A 14,467-nucleotide genomic window follows, 5' to 3' on the forward strand; every position below is an offset into this window, starting at 1 on the left:
GGGCACCTGGGTGGCTCCGTGGTTAAGCATCTGCCTTCTGCTCAGGTCATGATCCCGGGGTCCTGGGATCCAGTCCTGCATCGGGCTCCCTGCAGGGACCTCTGCCTGTGTCTCTGCCTCTCTCCCTGTGTGTCTTTCATGAATAAATAAATAAGATCTTTTTAAAAATAATAAGTGTGCTTTGTTACTCACGGTGGGCTTCTCAGAGTGCACTGGTGGTTATGCTAAGGAGGTGAGGCAGAGGCAGTATGGTGGGAGAGCAAAGCGGGGGTGGGAGGGTGAGGGGGGTGGGCAGGCAGAAAGACCAACTGTGTGGTTAGAAGTCTGGGGCTTTGAGCCTTGTGAAATCAGCCTGACATCTGGGGAGGAGAGGGGGACGGAAGATGGAATGAAGTCTGAGATTCAAGGAATCATGGGGTCCGTAAAGAAGCCCCAGGAAAAGCCATGGACACTGAAGCTTGGTGCCCCCCCTCCCCCGCCCCCCATTGGCAGCACTCTGCACACTGTTGGACATCAATGTTCTAAGAGCTAGCTGTGCTTGACTCCACAGGGCTGGGGGGGTGGGTGACCTGACCCTTCACAAAGGGTCAAGTTTGATCCTCCTAAACTTGCCCCACACGTGTTTTCTTTTGGTTGATTCTTTTATCTTTATGTTCTTTTTTTTTTTAATTAAGTATAATCTCTATGCCCAACACGGGGCTCACACTTATGACCAACCGAGCCAGCCAGGTGCCCCTCTTTTCTCTGGTTCTGAGGTGTACTCTTTGGCTGTAACAAAACTGTAAGTGTAAGTGTGACCACTGCAGAGTGACAGGGAACAGACCCGTGACTGTTTAGGACCAGGGAGGAGGAAGGATTACAAAGGGGCCGGGAGGAAATTTCAGGGGTGATGGCTAGACTCACTACCCTGACTGTGGTGATGGCTTCATAGGTGTGTATGTGTATAGATGTCAACGGGTATCAAGTTGTACTCTGAATATGTGTGTTTTGTTATATGTAAATAATACTTCAATAAAGCTGATAAAAAAAAATCTCAGTATAGTCCTCACCTGTCAGATCCCTGTCTAGAACCTTCCACGGTTCACCCAAAGTGTACAGAATCAAGGGCTTCCGTGACATGGCCCTAAGCTCTTTCCCCAGCCTTGTCTGCACTGCGCTACATGCTTTTTGCTCCAGCTAAACTGTATTTCTTGCCTTTCCCCGAGGCACCACCCTCTCTCTACCCATTAGCTTGGCCTAAATGTCATCCCCATGAAATCGTCCTCGAATTCTTGAGTCAGGAATGATCTGTCCTTTTTTTTTTTTTTTTTTTTTTTTAACACCTACGATGCTCTTGGCGTGGCTTTCTCCATGATGTCCTGTAAACCTCCCCCTCTGAGACCATCAGCTTCTTGAGGGGAGGGATTATGCGTTTGATTTATTCTTGGGTTCCCCATGACCAGGAGCATAATTCTTCACACATGGAGGGTTGTCACCTATTAACAAAGGGGCCCCAACATGAATTTCTCAGTATCCTCCCCCTTAAAATCTTTCAGATCCTTCAACTCTCACATCGCTTGGCCTCCTCCTCCTCCTTCCTTCTTCAGGTCAAACCACACTTACTTAAATCCTTTCTTACACCCAAATCCTGTCCCTTTTCCTTTTGTTTACATGAGGGGGGGACACACCTGTGTTTTTATTTTAATATTATTGTATGTTCTGTGTAGTAAGTTTTGCCTACATCCCAGGAAATCTCCGGTGATAGCTGCCTTCAATCTTAATACTGAATTTCCCTCCTTTTCTCCTGTTACTTAGCCATTGAACATGGTGGTTAAAGTCGCAGGCTCTGGTGCCACCAGGCTGCATTTGGGTCCCAGCTCCGCCACTTCCTTGCTGTTGACCTCCAGCAAGTTGCAGAGCTGTCACTGTGTCATTTGTAAATTGGAGGTGAAGATTGCATTAAAAATACAGATTTCTGGGGCACCTGGGTGGCTCAGTTTGCTAAGCATCTGCCTTTGGCTCAGGTCATGATCTCAGGGTCCTGGGATCAAGCCCTGGGTCGGGCTCCCTGCTCAGGGGGCAGCCTGCTTCTGCCTCTGCCCCTCCCCCTGGCTCATGCTCATTCCCTGTCTCTTGCAAAAATAAATAAAATCGTTAAAAAAGCCCAGATTTCTGGGCCTCAGCCAGGAGGTTCTGATGGACCTAGAACCCTAGGCACCTGTCATCTTGGATACGCTCAGATGACCTAGATGCACAGCCGGGCTTTGGGAACTACGGCACAGCAGAAAATGATCAAAATTTGGGCTAAGGAGATTAGGGCTCTGGTGGTGTTTCTGCCGGTGACTGAATGTGTGACTTTTCTGAGACTCTGTCTTCTCATTTGTAACCTGCAGATACCGAATTTGATGTAGTCATGGGGTTGTTGGCAGGGGCGGGGAATTGCTAAAGCCATTTATGTGGGGAAGCTGGCTTACCGTGCAAAGAGGAACACAGACCTTGCAATGAGATAGGCCTGGGTGTGATTCCACTTTTGATACTGTGCTAGACCTTGCTAGCTGACCATCCAACACTTAGCCCCCTCCTCTTCCTCACACAACCCTGATTTTGCTTGGGATGTAAGCGTGCCTGGTGGAAAATATTCCTATCTCCCAGACTCCTTTGCAGTTCTGGGTGGCCACGTATTGTAGTTCACTCAGAAATCTGCTGAGGGTTTCTGGGAAGGCATTCATTCCTGTTTCTCCCTCTTCTTCCTGCCTGGAACATGGGTGAGATGCCTGGAGGTGCAGCAGTCATCTTGTTATCATGAGTGTACAGACATGGGATCTACAAGCTGAAGGTGATGGAACAGAGGGATGAAAAGATTTAGGTCCCTGGCAGTATTGTGGAGCCACTGTACCATCTCTGGACCGCCTACCCCTAGACTTCTTATGTGAGAAAAACGAATCCCTAATTATTTAAGGCAGAGGTAATTTTTTGTTGATCATTTATACCCTAAATCTTAGAAGACATTGAAAAAGAATCCATTTCTAGAACCATGTCAGACCCAGCTAGGAGACATTTTTGCAATTGTAAAATGAGACCCTTCTAAATCCAATATCCTATACTTACCTGATTATAAGGTAGAAGACTTTGTCTCTGGCGTCTGGCTTCTGGAATAAAGGGCCCTTTCCTGGGAGGATGGGAGGGTTTGAGAAGTCACCGTGCTGAGTGGCTAAGCACAGGCACAAATGTGGACCACCTGTGGCATCCCAACCCTACAGAGGCTGCTGCACCCCAATCAAGCAGATGCAAACCATCTCCGTGAAATCGTGCCAGGTGGAGCATGCAAGGTATGCATCCAAAGACATGAACCTGCCCTTGCTCTGCTGTACGTATGGAAGACAATTCTAGGGATCGTACCCCTCCCTGGTGACACATACAGTTGAGAGTCAGAATGCAAACCTATTACCCTATGTCCCTTCCCCCCAACACATAGTGCAGGGCCCATCTTTGCTCTGATTGGAAACCCAGGCTCCAGGGTGTGCGTGTGGGCACCTGTGTGTCAGTGGCAGGAGAGAGAGAAGAGTGTTGGTTTTCATTGCCATTCTCACCTGCCCACAGCATGGCTTCTATAAGATCAGGCTCATGCTTTTAGGACCCATAGGAACACACATGACTCACCAAACAAAGCCAGCTGCCCCCTCTGCCACCTGTCTTCCTGGCACTGCCGGTGTAATTTGAGCACTCCAGCCGTGGCTGAAACCAATAGCACCAGAATCGGTACCAGTCACCTCTTGGAAACCTTACACACCAAAACAGGGTGAATACAAAGGGCATTTTTTTTTTTTAGCAAATGTATTTTTCCTCCATTATTTAAAAAAGATTGAACAGCAAAAAGTTAAATCTCCTTTTACCGTAAAAGTAAAGAAAATCATGCAATGAGACGATCCCGTAGGGCTTCTGCGCAGACTTGCTTTCTCTCTCTCCAGGCTGCCCTGCAGCCCCAGGCAGGACTCGGCATTCGTCCTCAGCAGGTGAGTTTTTGCCCAGCACTAGCCCCATCCACGCCTTCCCAGATCAGCACATCTCGATCTTCTGTCTGCCCATCTATTCTGAGTACTCCTCCCTCATGGCCTTCACAAGCCAGTCCCGTTCTGTCCCCTGCTCAGAGTCGCTCGTGTCACTGGCCTCCATGACCAGCAGTTTCGAGTAGTTTATTTTCTGCTCTTGGGGCAGTCTGGACTGGATGGATAGGAGCAAGGCCAGCCAGAGCAGCAGGAGCACGCAGCAGGCCCGATACAGCACAGCCAGGCTGAAGTACATCACCACGAAGCCCCCCACGAAGCTGCCCAGGCTGGACCCGCCCCCGAAAATGTGGCCTCGGAACATGGCACCCAGAGGTCTCTCTGTCCTGGGAGTGGCCAGGTCCTCCACTGAGGCCTTGACTGCCCACCACAGAGCCCCGTTGCTGACGGCGCTCAAGATCTGGGCCGGGAGGGCGGCCCACCAGCTCCAGAGGAACGAGTAGTAGAGCAGCTGGGCCGCCAGGCAGCCCAGGCCCAGCCCCACCGTGCCCATCCTCGACAGTTTCCTAAGCAACGTCGTTTTGAACGGATGCAATAGGATTTCCCCCAGCAAGCCCAGGGCCACCGAGAAGCCCATGACCAGCTCGCTGCTCCCGTGGTCTTTCATGTGCCAAAAGAGAAAGTTCTGCACCGCGCTGGTGGCGGCTCCTACGAGAAACACGGTGAAGGTGAGGAGAATGAGGCGGGGGTCGCCTCCTACCAGCGACAGCGCCTTGATGGTTTTGTAGCTGGGCTCCTGTCGCCTGCAGATGGGGACAGGAAAGGCAATGCTCACCAGTAAAGCCACGGTGCTGACCACCGAGTAGCCGTAGAAGTGCAACACGCCCCGTGGGCCACTTGTCGCCACGAAGCATTCCAGCTGTCCCACGGCGGCTGCGATGCCGCACACACCTGCCGACAGGCCCAGCAGCCTCCAGATCCACAGGCTTCCGTAGCGGTCGGTGGCATCCACGAAATCCAGGTACTCGTAGAGGCTGTCGTCGGCCACCTGCTCCAGGGGGGCCGTCAGCAGCTCCCAGAACACCACGGACCCCAGGGAGAGGAGGAAGGTCCACCGCAGCCCTTCCAAGGAGAGGCCCAGGGCCCCCGCGTCCCCCTTGGCTGCTGACAAGTTGGCTGGACTTCCCGGGGCTGTGCCCCCAGCAAGCAGAGGGGGTGCGGTCCTGCCCACCTTAAAAGCACCTGCCCTAGCGGTGTCCCTCAGCCCTGAAGCCACGGGAGGGAGAACTCGGGCTGCGGTCCCGGCTCCCTCCACGGAGCCCACGGCGTAGCCCACGGTGTAGCCGGCTGGACGGCCGGCCGGTGCGTGGACACCTCCAGCAGGTGCGCGCCTGAGGCCAGGGGCGCCCACCGCCCGGGGGATCGAGGCGGCCGCGGGGGGCAGGGCGCTGGGGCGGGCGCCGCGGCTGGCGTTGCAGGAAGGGTCTGCGGGAGCCTCGTCCGGCGGCGGCACCAGCGCCATCAGCAGGCTGGCCCCCGCCGAGCCGAGCAGCGAGCCCGTCAGAAGCGCCCTCCTTTTCCGGTAGCTTTTGGCCAGGAAGGCCCAGGAGGGGGCCCAGAAGGCGGCGACCAGGTGCTTGGCCCCCATCAGGACGCCCACCCAGGGCGCGGCCAGGCCCAGCTGCCTCAGGTAGAGGGTCAGGAACGGGGTCACGCAGGCGTCCCGGACCCCGCACACCAGGTGGAACAGCCTGGCCACCCCCAGCGCCCTGCTGATGTCCCACTGCGGGTTGGCGCTCATGGCGGCCCGGCTCCGTCAGTGCCGGGCGGGCGGGGGCCGAGCAGGGCGCGGGGCGCGGGGCGCGGGGCGTCGCCTCCGGCCTCGGGCGGCACCGCGGTCTCGGGGCCAACGGCCGCCCCCGCCCCCGCCCCCCACCCCCGCCGCGTCCGCTGCCGGCCCGGAAGTGGCCCCGCCCCCGGGAGCCGCACCTGCCGGGGTGGGGGTGGGGGTGGGGGTGGGCGCGGGGCCCGCGCACCTGAGGCTGCACCTGCTGTCCCGGGGCGTGAGCGCGCGTGCGCCCGGGTGGGGCCTGTGCCTGCGGGGTGCGCTCCAGGCTAGGGCCCGGGGGCGCCCGCACACCTGAGTTAGGTCCCTGGGCTGCCTCGGGCAAGGAAAATTGGGGGACCGTGGGGGCAGCGGGAATGGGATTCGTGAGAGGGGCCCCCTCCTCCGTCAAGGACCGCCCCGTTACCTTCAGGGACCATCCCTGTCCACCGCCACTGACAAATCCCACCCCTTCCCCCACCTAATTTTTCCCCGGTAGCATCACCACCCAGCACACAAGGGGGTTGTGTTTCGCGTGTTCATCTCCTTCCCTGACTGTCTCCATCCATTCGAAGCAGAATTCCAGGAAGGCAGCTCTCTGTCCCCAGGGCATAGAGCTGTGTCATTGGATGCCAGCTGCTCCCCCCCCACCCCCCGCAAGAGGCATTATTGGTGACACGGTTTTCTTTCTTTATTTTTAATTTTTAGAATATATTTTTTAAAAAATTATTCATGAGAGACACAGGCAGAGGGAGAAGCAGGCTCCCCGCGGGGACACAGTGTTCTTCAGCGGAGACGATCCCCACCCAGAGGGCTGAGAGCCAGGGCTGTCTTGGAGTGGCCCCCTGCACCCCACCCAGGCGGGAGCTCCAGCCCCTGTGATAGGATGTATGTATCAGACAGTTTTAATCGACACCTGAGGGGGCTCAGTTGTCCAATCAGGGAGCCCACACTGGAGAGGCAGTTAGCTGGCATTTACTCCAAAAGCTGAACTCCAGAGGCAGCTTAATACCAGCACATCAACAATCTTAGATCAACAGAACTGGTTTCATGAATGAGCCTCATAGCTACTGGAGAAATTTCACTGGTGAAATTAGTGGTGTTCGTGTCACATGGATGGGTTACAGTTTTGTCGGAGGCTTTTCTTGCGTGGGTGAGCACTTATAAGAACCTAGAGGGACGCCTGGGTGGCTCAGCAGTTGAGCGTCTGCCTTCGGCTCAGGTCGTGATCCTGAGGTCCTGGGATTGAGTTCCGCATCGGGCTCCCCGGAGGGAGCCTGCTTCTCTCTCTGCCTGTGTCTCTGCCTCTCTCTGTCTCTCATGAATAAATAAATTCTAAAAAAAAAAAAAGAAAGAAAAAGAAAGAAAGAAAGAAAGAAAGAAAGGAAGAAAGGAAGGAAGAAAGAAAGGAAGAAAACCTAGAGAACCCAGTGATCCAGCCCTTTGAAATGGTGTAGACTTTACTCCCAAATGGTCCAGTGTCCAGCCACTGATTCAATGACATTTTCATGCAAGGTGGGCTCAGAGCACCTAGTGCGGCTGGGGTTGGGGTTGAGGGGGATGGCAGTTTGCCAACGCCAGTCTGAATGTGTAGCAAAATTTGGTCTACAACTTGCTTTTATTGTGAGCTGGTAGAGAGATTATTGCAGGAGGAGCCCAGAGTTCTCACCTAATTCTAACAACTGGTAAACTCTGCCAATGTTTGCTTAAAGAACCTAGTAACCATGAATGTCAAGATTGATAGGGATCAGTTTATATCATGTCAATAGCAGAAAAAAAATAATATCTAGCCACCTCCCAGTAAACTCACTCAAATTCAAGGACATTAGTCATTTCCGGTTTAAAATCACTTCAGTCTCCCGGGGACTGTCACTAATCCCTCTCTCCCTGGGTTCTGTGGTGGTGGTGGTGGTGGGGTGACTTCAGTGGAGGATCTCACATCCATCCTCTCCTCCATCTTCACTCTGTCCAGGGCTGATATCCACTGAGGGGCAGGCACACTGCCATATAGGTGTCTCTTCAACTCATCTGCCCAGACCCCCAGGCACCCCCTCTTATAGGGGGTCTTACAGACTTGCCGCTACCCCCCAGGCAATGAGGCCAAAAGTAAAGTGCCAACCTCTCTACTCTTGGATCCCCGAACCTGCAAGGGATTTTTCCACACACCTCCTCCCACTATCCCCAGGGACCCTTCCCTCTACTGCTTTCCCGGCCACCCCACACACCTAGTCCTAGGGGTGAGGGAAATGGTTCTGTGTCACACTGATCATCCCTACTTTACATCTGGATGTAAGTTTTGGAGCTCAAAAGCCAAGCATGTTCATGTCTTTAATATCTGGCTCCTCTGAAACTACTTTGCATCCCCATCTCTGTTTTGGGACAGAGCCGGTCAGAGGTCCCTAAGTCACCCTGAATGGGGAGATGGGGTGGGCCAGCAGACAGAACAGGCCAATAAATACTCCAGGGAACTCTCAACTGGCCAAAGAGGATTCACTAGGTTAGATCAAGTATGGCCCCAGATCTCTATTAAAACCCAAATGTCGCTAGGTATTAGATAAAAGCGAAAGTGCTTTAGTGTGCCTTTATTAGATCTGACATTTTCCTCTCATCCAGGAGAGACACCTGCCCGGGGAAGGCAGGGTGTGGGCGGTGGCTGGAGGGAGAGAAAGGAACAGACTCAGGAGAGAACAGGTGCAGTTGCCCTTGCTCTGCTCCCCAGCTTCCCCCAGGCCATGGTGCCTGGGGCCAAAATAGCAGCTCACACTTGGGTTTTAAGGGCTGAATGGGGAGCTTGGGTGGGAGAGGCGTGAACTAGAAATAAATGAAGGTGTGGACAGTTGTGCACGGAGCTGGGTCGTGCATGTGCGCAGCTTTGCAGGGACCGTCCTCAGGCCAGGGCGTGGGCCCTGCTCCATCACCTGCCATGGCCACGCTCCCTCTGCTCAGGTCATTCGCTGGCTCCTACTCACAGCCAGAAGCCACCCAGGGCAGCCAGGCCTTGTTCCAGCTGCTGGCGTGAGTGTTTGGAGGTCGGTGGGGTAGTGTATCCCTCTTGGTCTGGGGCTCTCGGACTCAGCGCTTCTGCTGCCCCTTCGGGCTCACTGGACGATGCCGGAGAATGTGTTGATGGGCATTAGAAGGGGCTTGGGCTTGGCTTTGGTGCCTTCCACCTCCAGCTGGTGTGAACCGAGCCACGGCGCCTTGGTCTTACGCGCCCCAGAACATGGCTCTGGGCAGGGAGCAACCTCGAACCTGTGGTGGAGAGAGGCCAGCTCAGGAGACAGATCTCTGGGGGCAGATCTGCTGAGGCATTGTGAAGACAGCCTCTCCATTATGGGGTACGCAGGAGGAGGTCTCACAGAGGGGGGGCTCAGGACAAGGAAGGAGCACCCAGGTGGGGGGCGGGAGAACCCTGGGATAGGAGGTGGGCCTGTATAGGTCACTTCCTGACCCAGATACACCACCTGCCCCTGGAGAGACCACTAAGGCTCACATTAACGGGAGCACAGCTGCCACAGAAGGTCAGCCTGTGTCGAGGGGGTCAGTGCCAGCACAGAGGGGTTGGATCTGTGGCTGCGGCCACAGGCTGAGTGTATGTAGAGGAAATCTCCAGAAACATTGATAGCATCAGCTGCCCCATTCCTTTGCTCTTCTCCCCGGGTTCCCAGGAAATCACAGGGCAGTGGCCTAAGTCCATGCCACCAGGTGGACCACACCTGCCTGGCCCCAGGGTCCGCCTCTGACAGGTGTCCCAGGCTAGAGGCAGGAGATTGTCAGGGCTGGCTCCATGGGGCCCAGAGGGGTGGTGAGGCCTGGCCTCACCTGACCACGTCCCTGAACATGCGCCGACCATCCTTGTCCAGCAGCAGCGTCAGGAGTCTCTGGTCCTGGCTCTGGATCTGGATGGTGGCTGTCCGGAAGGTATTGGTCACCGTCTGCAACAAAGAGACAGCCTGTGTGAGTGTCACCTTCATGACACAGGGCCTTGCCAACACCTCCTGCCCTCTGTGGCGTATTTCTTCAGTTCAGCACATGGGGTCCCCAGCTCTCTTCCTGCAAGTGAGAGGAGGGCAATTCTCCCAATCTGTTGGGAGGCAATTCTAGGCAATTCTCCCAATCTGTTGTCTTAAATTTCAAACCACTGCCCTGGCTGGTACTTGCCAGGTTATCAAGATGCTTCAGCCACCCTGTATACCAGGCGTGTATATTATATGTGCAATTTGGAGGGGGTGGTATTTCAGGGGTTTTATGAGTTCTGACTACTGTTCTCAGAGTTGGATTATATGCAAAATTATTTCCCTGGGAAGCAGCCATCTGCCCTCATGATGCAGACTGGGCCTGTGGCTGTGTCATGGAATCACTTGGGGGCCAGACACAGGTGGGGCCTTCAGAGGGCCTTTCTGGATGGCCAGCCCACCCTGCAAGCAGACAGTGGCTTTGGGTGGTTCACCTCCCACAACCTTCTGAGCCTGTAGGGTTCATCTCGTTCAAGAATTCTCAAACCCTGGCTGCTCATAAGATTCACCTTTCCAAAATGTAAAATTTAGAGATTTTGCTTTAAGTGGTCTGGAGTTGAGGCCAGGTAAGGGCATTAAAAAAAAAAAAAAAAAAAGAAAGAAAGAAAGAAAGAAAGAAAGAAAGAAAGAAAGAAAGAAAGAAAGAAAGAAAGAAAGAAAGAAAAAAATTTACTTATTTAAGAAAGAGAGAGAGAGAGAGAGACACTTTACAGCCAGACTTCCTGGGTTCCAATCTCAGCTCTGCCTGGGTGTGTGACCTGGGATGTATTTCTTAATCACTCTGTGCTTTCATTTCTCCCCTGGTAGTGACAGTGATTACCCTGTAGGATTGTTTTGTGAGGATTAAAAGGGAGAGTATATACCAAGTGCTGGGGACACGGTAAGCCGGTTGTTATTGTTCTTCTTTGTAATTATAGTTTTGGGAGAAGGAGCCAAGCATGAGTAGTAGCAGCTTTGGTTGTCAGAGGGGATGGGGACCCCACTGTGGGTTCTTCTACTGCTCTGTCTCCCAGCCCAAGGCCCCCCTTGCCATCACTCTATCTCTAGACTCATAGGAGTTGGAACAGGTGGGTTGTGAGCAAAGGCAGAAGCCTTGTCAGGACAGAGGGTAACACAAAGAGAGAGAGGTTTGTGACCTTCCAGAAGTACCTGGAGAGACTGCAGGGAGGCTGAAGTCCTGTGTGGGCCAGGGAGTGGGGAAAGCCAGAGGCATTATGATAGCTGAGGGAACCCCACCTGAAATGACCCCAGCTGGCAAGGGAAACTCAAGGTTCCCACAGAGGAGAAGATGAAGTCTGGAGGGATTGACTGTGTGACCTTCTAGAGCTTTCAGGGAATGGGACCCAGCCCCCGACTCCTGATACAGTGCTCTTTCTCCACATCAGGCAGCTCTAGGTGACTCCCAGCAGGATCCGGGCTTCCACGATCCTGCCCTCCTGGTAGCCAGTCTACGGGGTCTCCTTTCACCTCCTAGATGTCTTGGTTTCCCTTTTGTGGTCTGCATGCCTGGACACACGCAGACCTGCCTGGCTTTGGCCTCATGGGACCTCAGGACTCTTGGATTTCACTCTATAGCTGCAGCCCTAGGGTCAACTGGGAGGGCCAGATGCCGAATTTGCAAAGGGTGTCAGTCTCAGCTCCTCAGGGGCTGAGCAAAGTGCTGCTCCTCACAGCTCACTGCCTCCCCTGCCCCAAAGCCCCAGCGCTACCATTCCTGCCTCATTTGCCACCACTTTCCTACCTCAGTCTTCCAGTCTGGCCAGTAGCGTTGCTGCCCCCTTAGACTCACGAAGCCAGACACTGCGCCCTTGCCCTGCTGTTCTCCAAGCGCAGAATTCCTTCCTTCTAGCTCACCACGAACCTCCCCTGCCACCCTGTGTTTATCACCCATCCATTTGTGCAGAGCACCCACTGACCAGCCTGGGTGCCCAGGGCAAAGAACAGCTTGTGGAATTACGCCTCCACAGGGCAGGGGTAAAAGGGAACTCGATGGGGTGATAAGTTTAGATTTCCCAGAAGGCCCAGAAGCAGGTTGTTTAAAGAGGTCATTGGAAACGGAAATAGTTGTAGGGAACTGACTTGGAAAGAAGAGACGCAGGAGGGTGAGGGGGGCCACCTCGGAACTTGAGGCGCCTGCACAGAGCTGCCCACTAGGAAGGCAGATTTTGGCTCAGTGCAGGAGACCCCTCAGCCCATCACAGCTCTCCTACAGAGGATGGGCTGTCCCAGAAAAAGATGCACTCGGGTTAGGGCTGAGGTCCTGGGGGGTGGGGTGGGCTCAGTCTGGAGGACTCAGAAAGCATCTGGGAGCATCGACTGTGGGTGAGACAGCACGCTGAGTGCTCTGAGTACTGAGGGAGAATGGGGAGGACCAGGACGAGGGCTGAGGCCAGGGCACTTGTGGTTCCTCACTGAACAGAGATGATGCCATCCTTGGTGTTACACATGCTCCCCGGGCTGTCTGGGAGCACCGAGGGGGTCACCTAGCTTACCCCAGGGCTGTCTGGCAGCACCGGGGGTGGGGTGTCACCTAGCTTATCCCAGGGCTGTCTGGTAGCACCGAAGGGGTCACCTAGCTGACCCAGGAGTGGAGTGGAGTGGGTAGAGAAGGGTATGGAGAACAGGGAAGAGCATCAGGGAGGGCCTCCCGGGGGAGAGGACACCTGAATTTCAATTTGAAGTACAAATATGCGCTATGAAAAGATGGGGAAGAGAAAGGTAAGAATGGGTTTTAGGCCATGCACGGCGCTTGAGCAAAGGCACAGAGGTGTGTCCGCTGGAACACTCCCATGCTCTGGTGGCCAGAGATGCGGATAAAGCAGAAGAGGAGCAGCACTATGCAACGCTGAAGAGTTTCTCCACCCTTCTATCATGGTTATGGGAAATGATGGAGGCATCTGAAGCACAGACAGACATGTCCGAGTTTTATTTTACAAAGATCACTTGGACAGAGATGTGGAGGGTGGGCCTGAGGAGCATTGCAGTGGCATCAAGGAGGACCAGCTAGGAGGCTACTGTGTTTGTCCAGGCAAAGGGGATGGTGAAGGTCTGGACCAAGGGTGGCCACCCTGTCCTGATTTGCCTGGGATGTCCCATGCCCCCAGGGAAGCAGTCCTTAGTCCTGGGCAGATTGGGGTGGTTTGTCAACCTAGGTGGCTCAGAAGGGAGGGGATGGGGAGAAGGGAGAGGTTTGAGAAGTGTTGAGGGACACAGAGAAGTGAGGAAGAGGAGGCATCTGAGGGGGCTCCCCAAATTCTGGCAGAGGTGACTGGTTAATGACGGTCCCATTAAGTGAGAGGTTAGCCACAGCAGGAAGGGGATGAAATAAAAATTGTTAGCACATAGACAGCTCTTACTTGGCCACACGCTCTTCTGAGAGCTTTGCGTGGGACAATCATGTCATCCCCACAACAACGGGGTAAGGTCACTACTATTACTATCATCCCCCATTTATAGATGATGAGACCGAGGCACAGACAGCTTGATTAACTTGCCTGAAGTCACCGAGCTCGTAAATGGCAGAGCCAAGCTTTGAACCCCGGCAATCTCAGCCTGGTTCTGGAGAGCTCTTAACAATTTGAAAGTACTGGCTTTGGTTTTGAATCTCTTGAATTTGGGGTGTTATGGGACATCCGGTCCGTGCAGAGTTGAATGCAGAGTCAAATTCAGGGGGTGATTATCAGAGCAGGAGATGTGGATTTGGGTATTCTTAACATGTTGGACTCAAACCACATATACGGGTTAGGTAGTCCGGGGACTGGGAAAAGAAGTGGGCCATGGATGGAAGTTGAGAACAGCAGCCATTTAAGGAACTGGTTTAGGGAAAAGAGCCCAAGGAAAGAGGCCAAAAAGTCACAATTCAGATATGCAGAACTTTGAGAAAGTGGTATCTCTGAAATCACAGATTTAAAGAATTTAAAGACTTGAAGAACAGAGCATCAGTCCTAGTGGTGGAACTCATTAAAAACTGGTCAAAGGATGGGGCGCCTGGGTGGCTCAGTTGGCTGAGCATCAGACTCTAGGTTTTGGCTCAGGTCATGATCTCAGGCCCTGCATTGGGCTCCATACTGAGCGTGGAGCCTGCTTAAGATTTTTTTTTCTTTCCTTCTGCCCCTCCCCCTGCTTGCACACACCCTCTCTCTATATATAATATAAATAAATAAATCTAAAAAAAACTGATCGAAGGAATAGAAAAAGAAGGAAATTGTCCATGACAGTGTTGCAAGCCAGCTGTATTAGTATATCAACACTTAAGTGGGACTTCAGATATATATATATATCTTCAAATATCTATCTATCTTCAATTTAAAGGTAACTACTAGGGCAGCCCAGGTGGCTCAGCAGTTTAGCTCTGCCTTCAGCCCAGGGTGTGATCCTGGAGACCCAGGATCGAGTCCCACATCAGGCTCCTTGCATGGAACCTGCTTCTCCCTCTGCCTGTGTCTTTGCCTCTCTCTCTCTCTCTCTCTCTGTGTCTCTTATGAATAAATAAATAAAATCTTTAAAAAAATAAAATAAAGGTAACTACTATACAAAAAGTAGGGATCCCTGGGTGGCTCAGCGGTTTGGCGCCTGCCTTCGGCCCAGGGCATGATCCTGGAGTCCCGGGATCGAATCCCACGTCAGGCTCCCTGCATGGAGCC

At 53.5% G+C, this 14,467-nt stretch overlaps 2 protein-coding genes across 9 annotated transcripts in view; both read right to left on the reverse strand.

Moving 5' to 3' along the window:
- Positions 1 to 3,639: 3,639 nt before the first annotated feature.
- MFSD6L (major facilitator superfamily domain containing 6 like) lies at positions 3,640 to 5,831 on the reverse strand. Of its 3 annotated transcripts, none has more exons than XR_005359480.1 (2): positions 3,873 to 5,831; positions 3,640 to 3,714 (listed from the first exon to the last, which is right to left on the reverse strand). XR_005359480.1 is itself a non-coding variant. In XM_038536849.1 (1 exon), the coding sequence occupies exon 1, from the start codon at positions 5,782 to 5,784 to the stop codon at positions 4,066 to 4,068; it is 1,719 nt and encodes a 572-aa protein (XP_038392777.1). In that variant the 5' UTR covers positions 5,785 to 5,831; the 3' UTR covers positions 3,854 to 4,065. The 3 variants fall into 3 exon arrangements, 1 of the variants encoding a protein (XP_038392777.1); XR_005359481.1 differs by having other exon boundaries at positions 3,672 to 3,760; XM_038536849.1 differs by lacking the exon at positions 3,640 to 3,714 and having other exon boundaries at positions 3,854 to 5,831.
- Positions 5,832 to 8,375: 2,544 nt separating this feature from the next.
- PIK3R6 (phosphoinositide-3-kinase regulatory subunit 6) overlaps positions 8,376 to 14,467 on the reverse strand; it is a 56,138-nt gene continuing 50,046 nt past the window's right edge. For 5 of the 6 annotated variants that reach the window (XM_038536852.1, XM_038536851.1, XM_038536850.1 and 2 more), the window contains 2 exons: positions 9,631 to 9,743; positions 8,376 to 9,060 (listed from right to left, as the gene is read on the reverse strand). In XM_038536852.1, the coding sequence (XP_038392780.1) occupies positions 8,907 to 9,060; positions 9,631 to 9,743 (267 nt within the window). In that variant the 3' untranslated portion in view covers positions 8,376 to 8,906. Of the gene's footprint in view, positions 9,061 to 9,630; positions 9,744 to 14,467 lie in introns of those variants that run through there. The other variant, XR_005359486.1, reaches the window with a different exon arrangement.

Source organism: Canis lupus, chromosome 5 (genome assembly GCF_011100685.1).
Source record: "Canis lupus familiaris isolate Mischka breed German Shepherd chromosome 5, alternate assembly UU_Cfam_GSD_1.0, whole genome shotgun sequence".
In the NCBI taxonomy this organism is placed as follows: domain Eukaryota; kingdom Metazoa; phylum Chordata; class Mammalia; order Carnivora; family Canidae; genus Canis; species Canis lupus.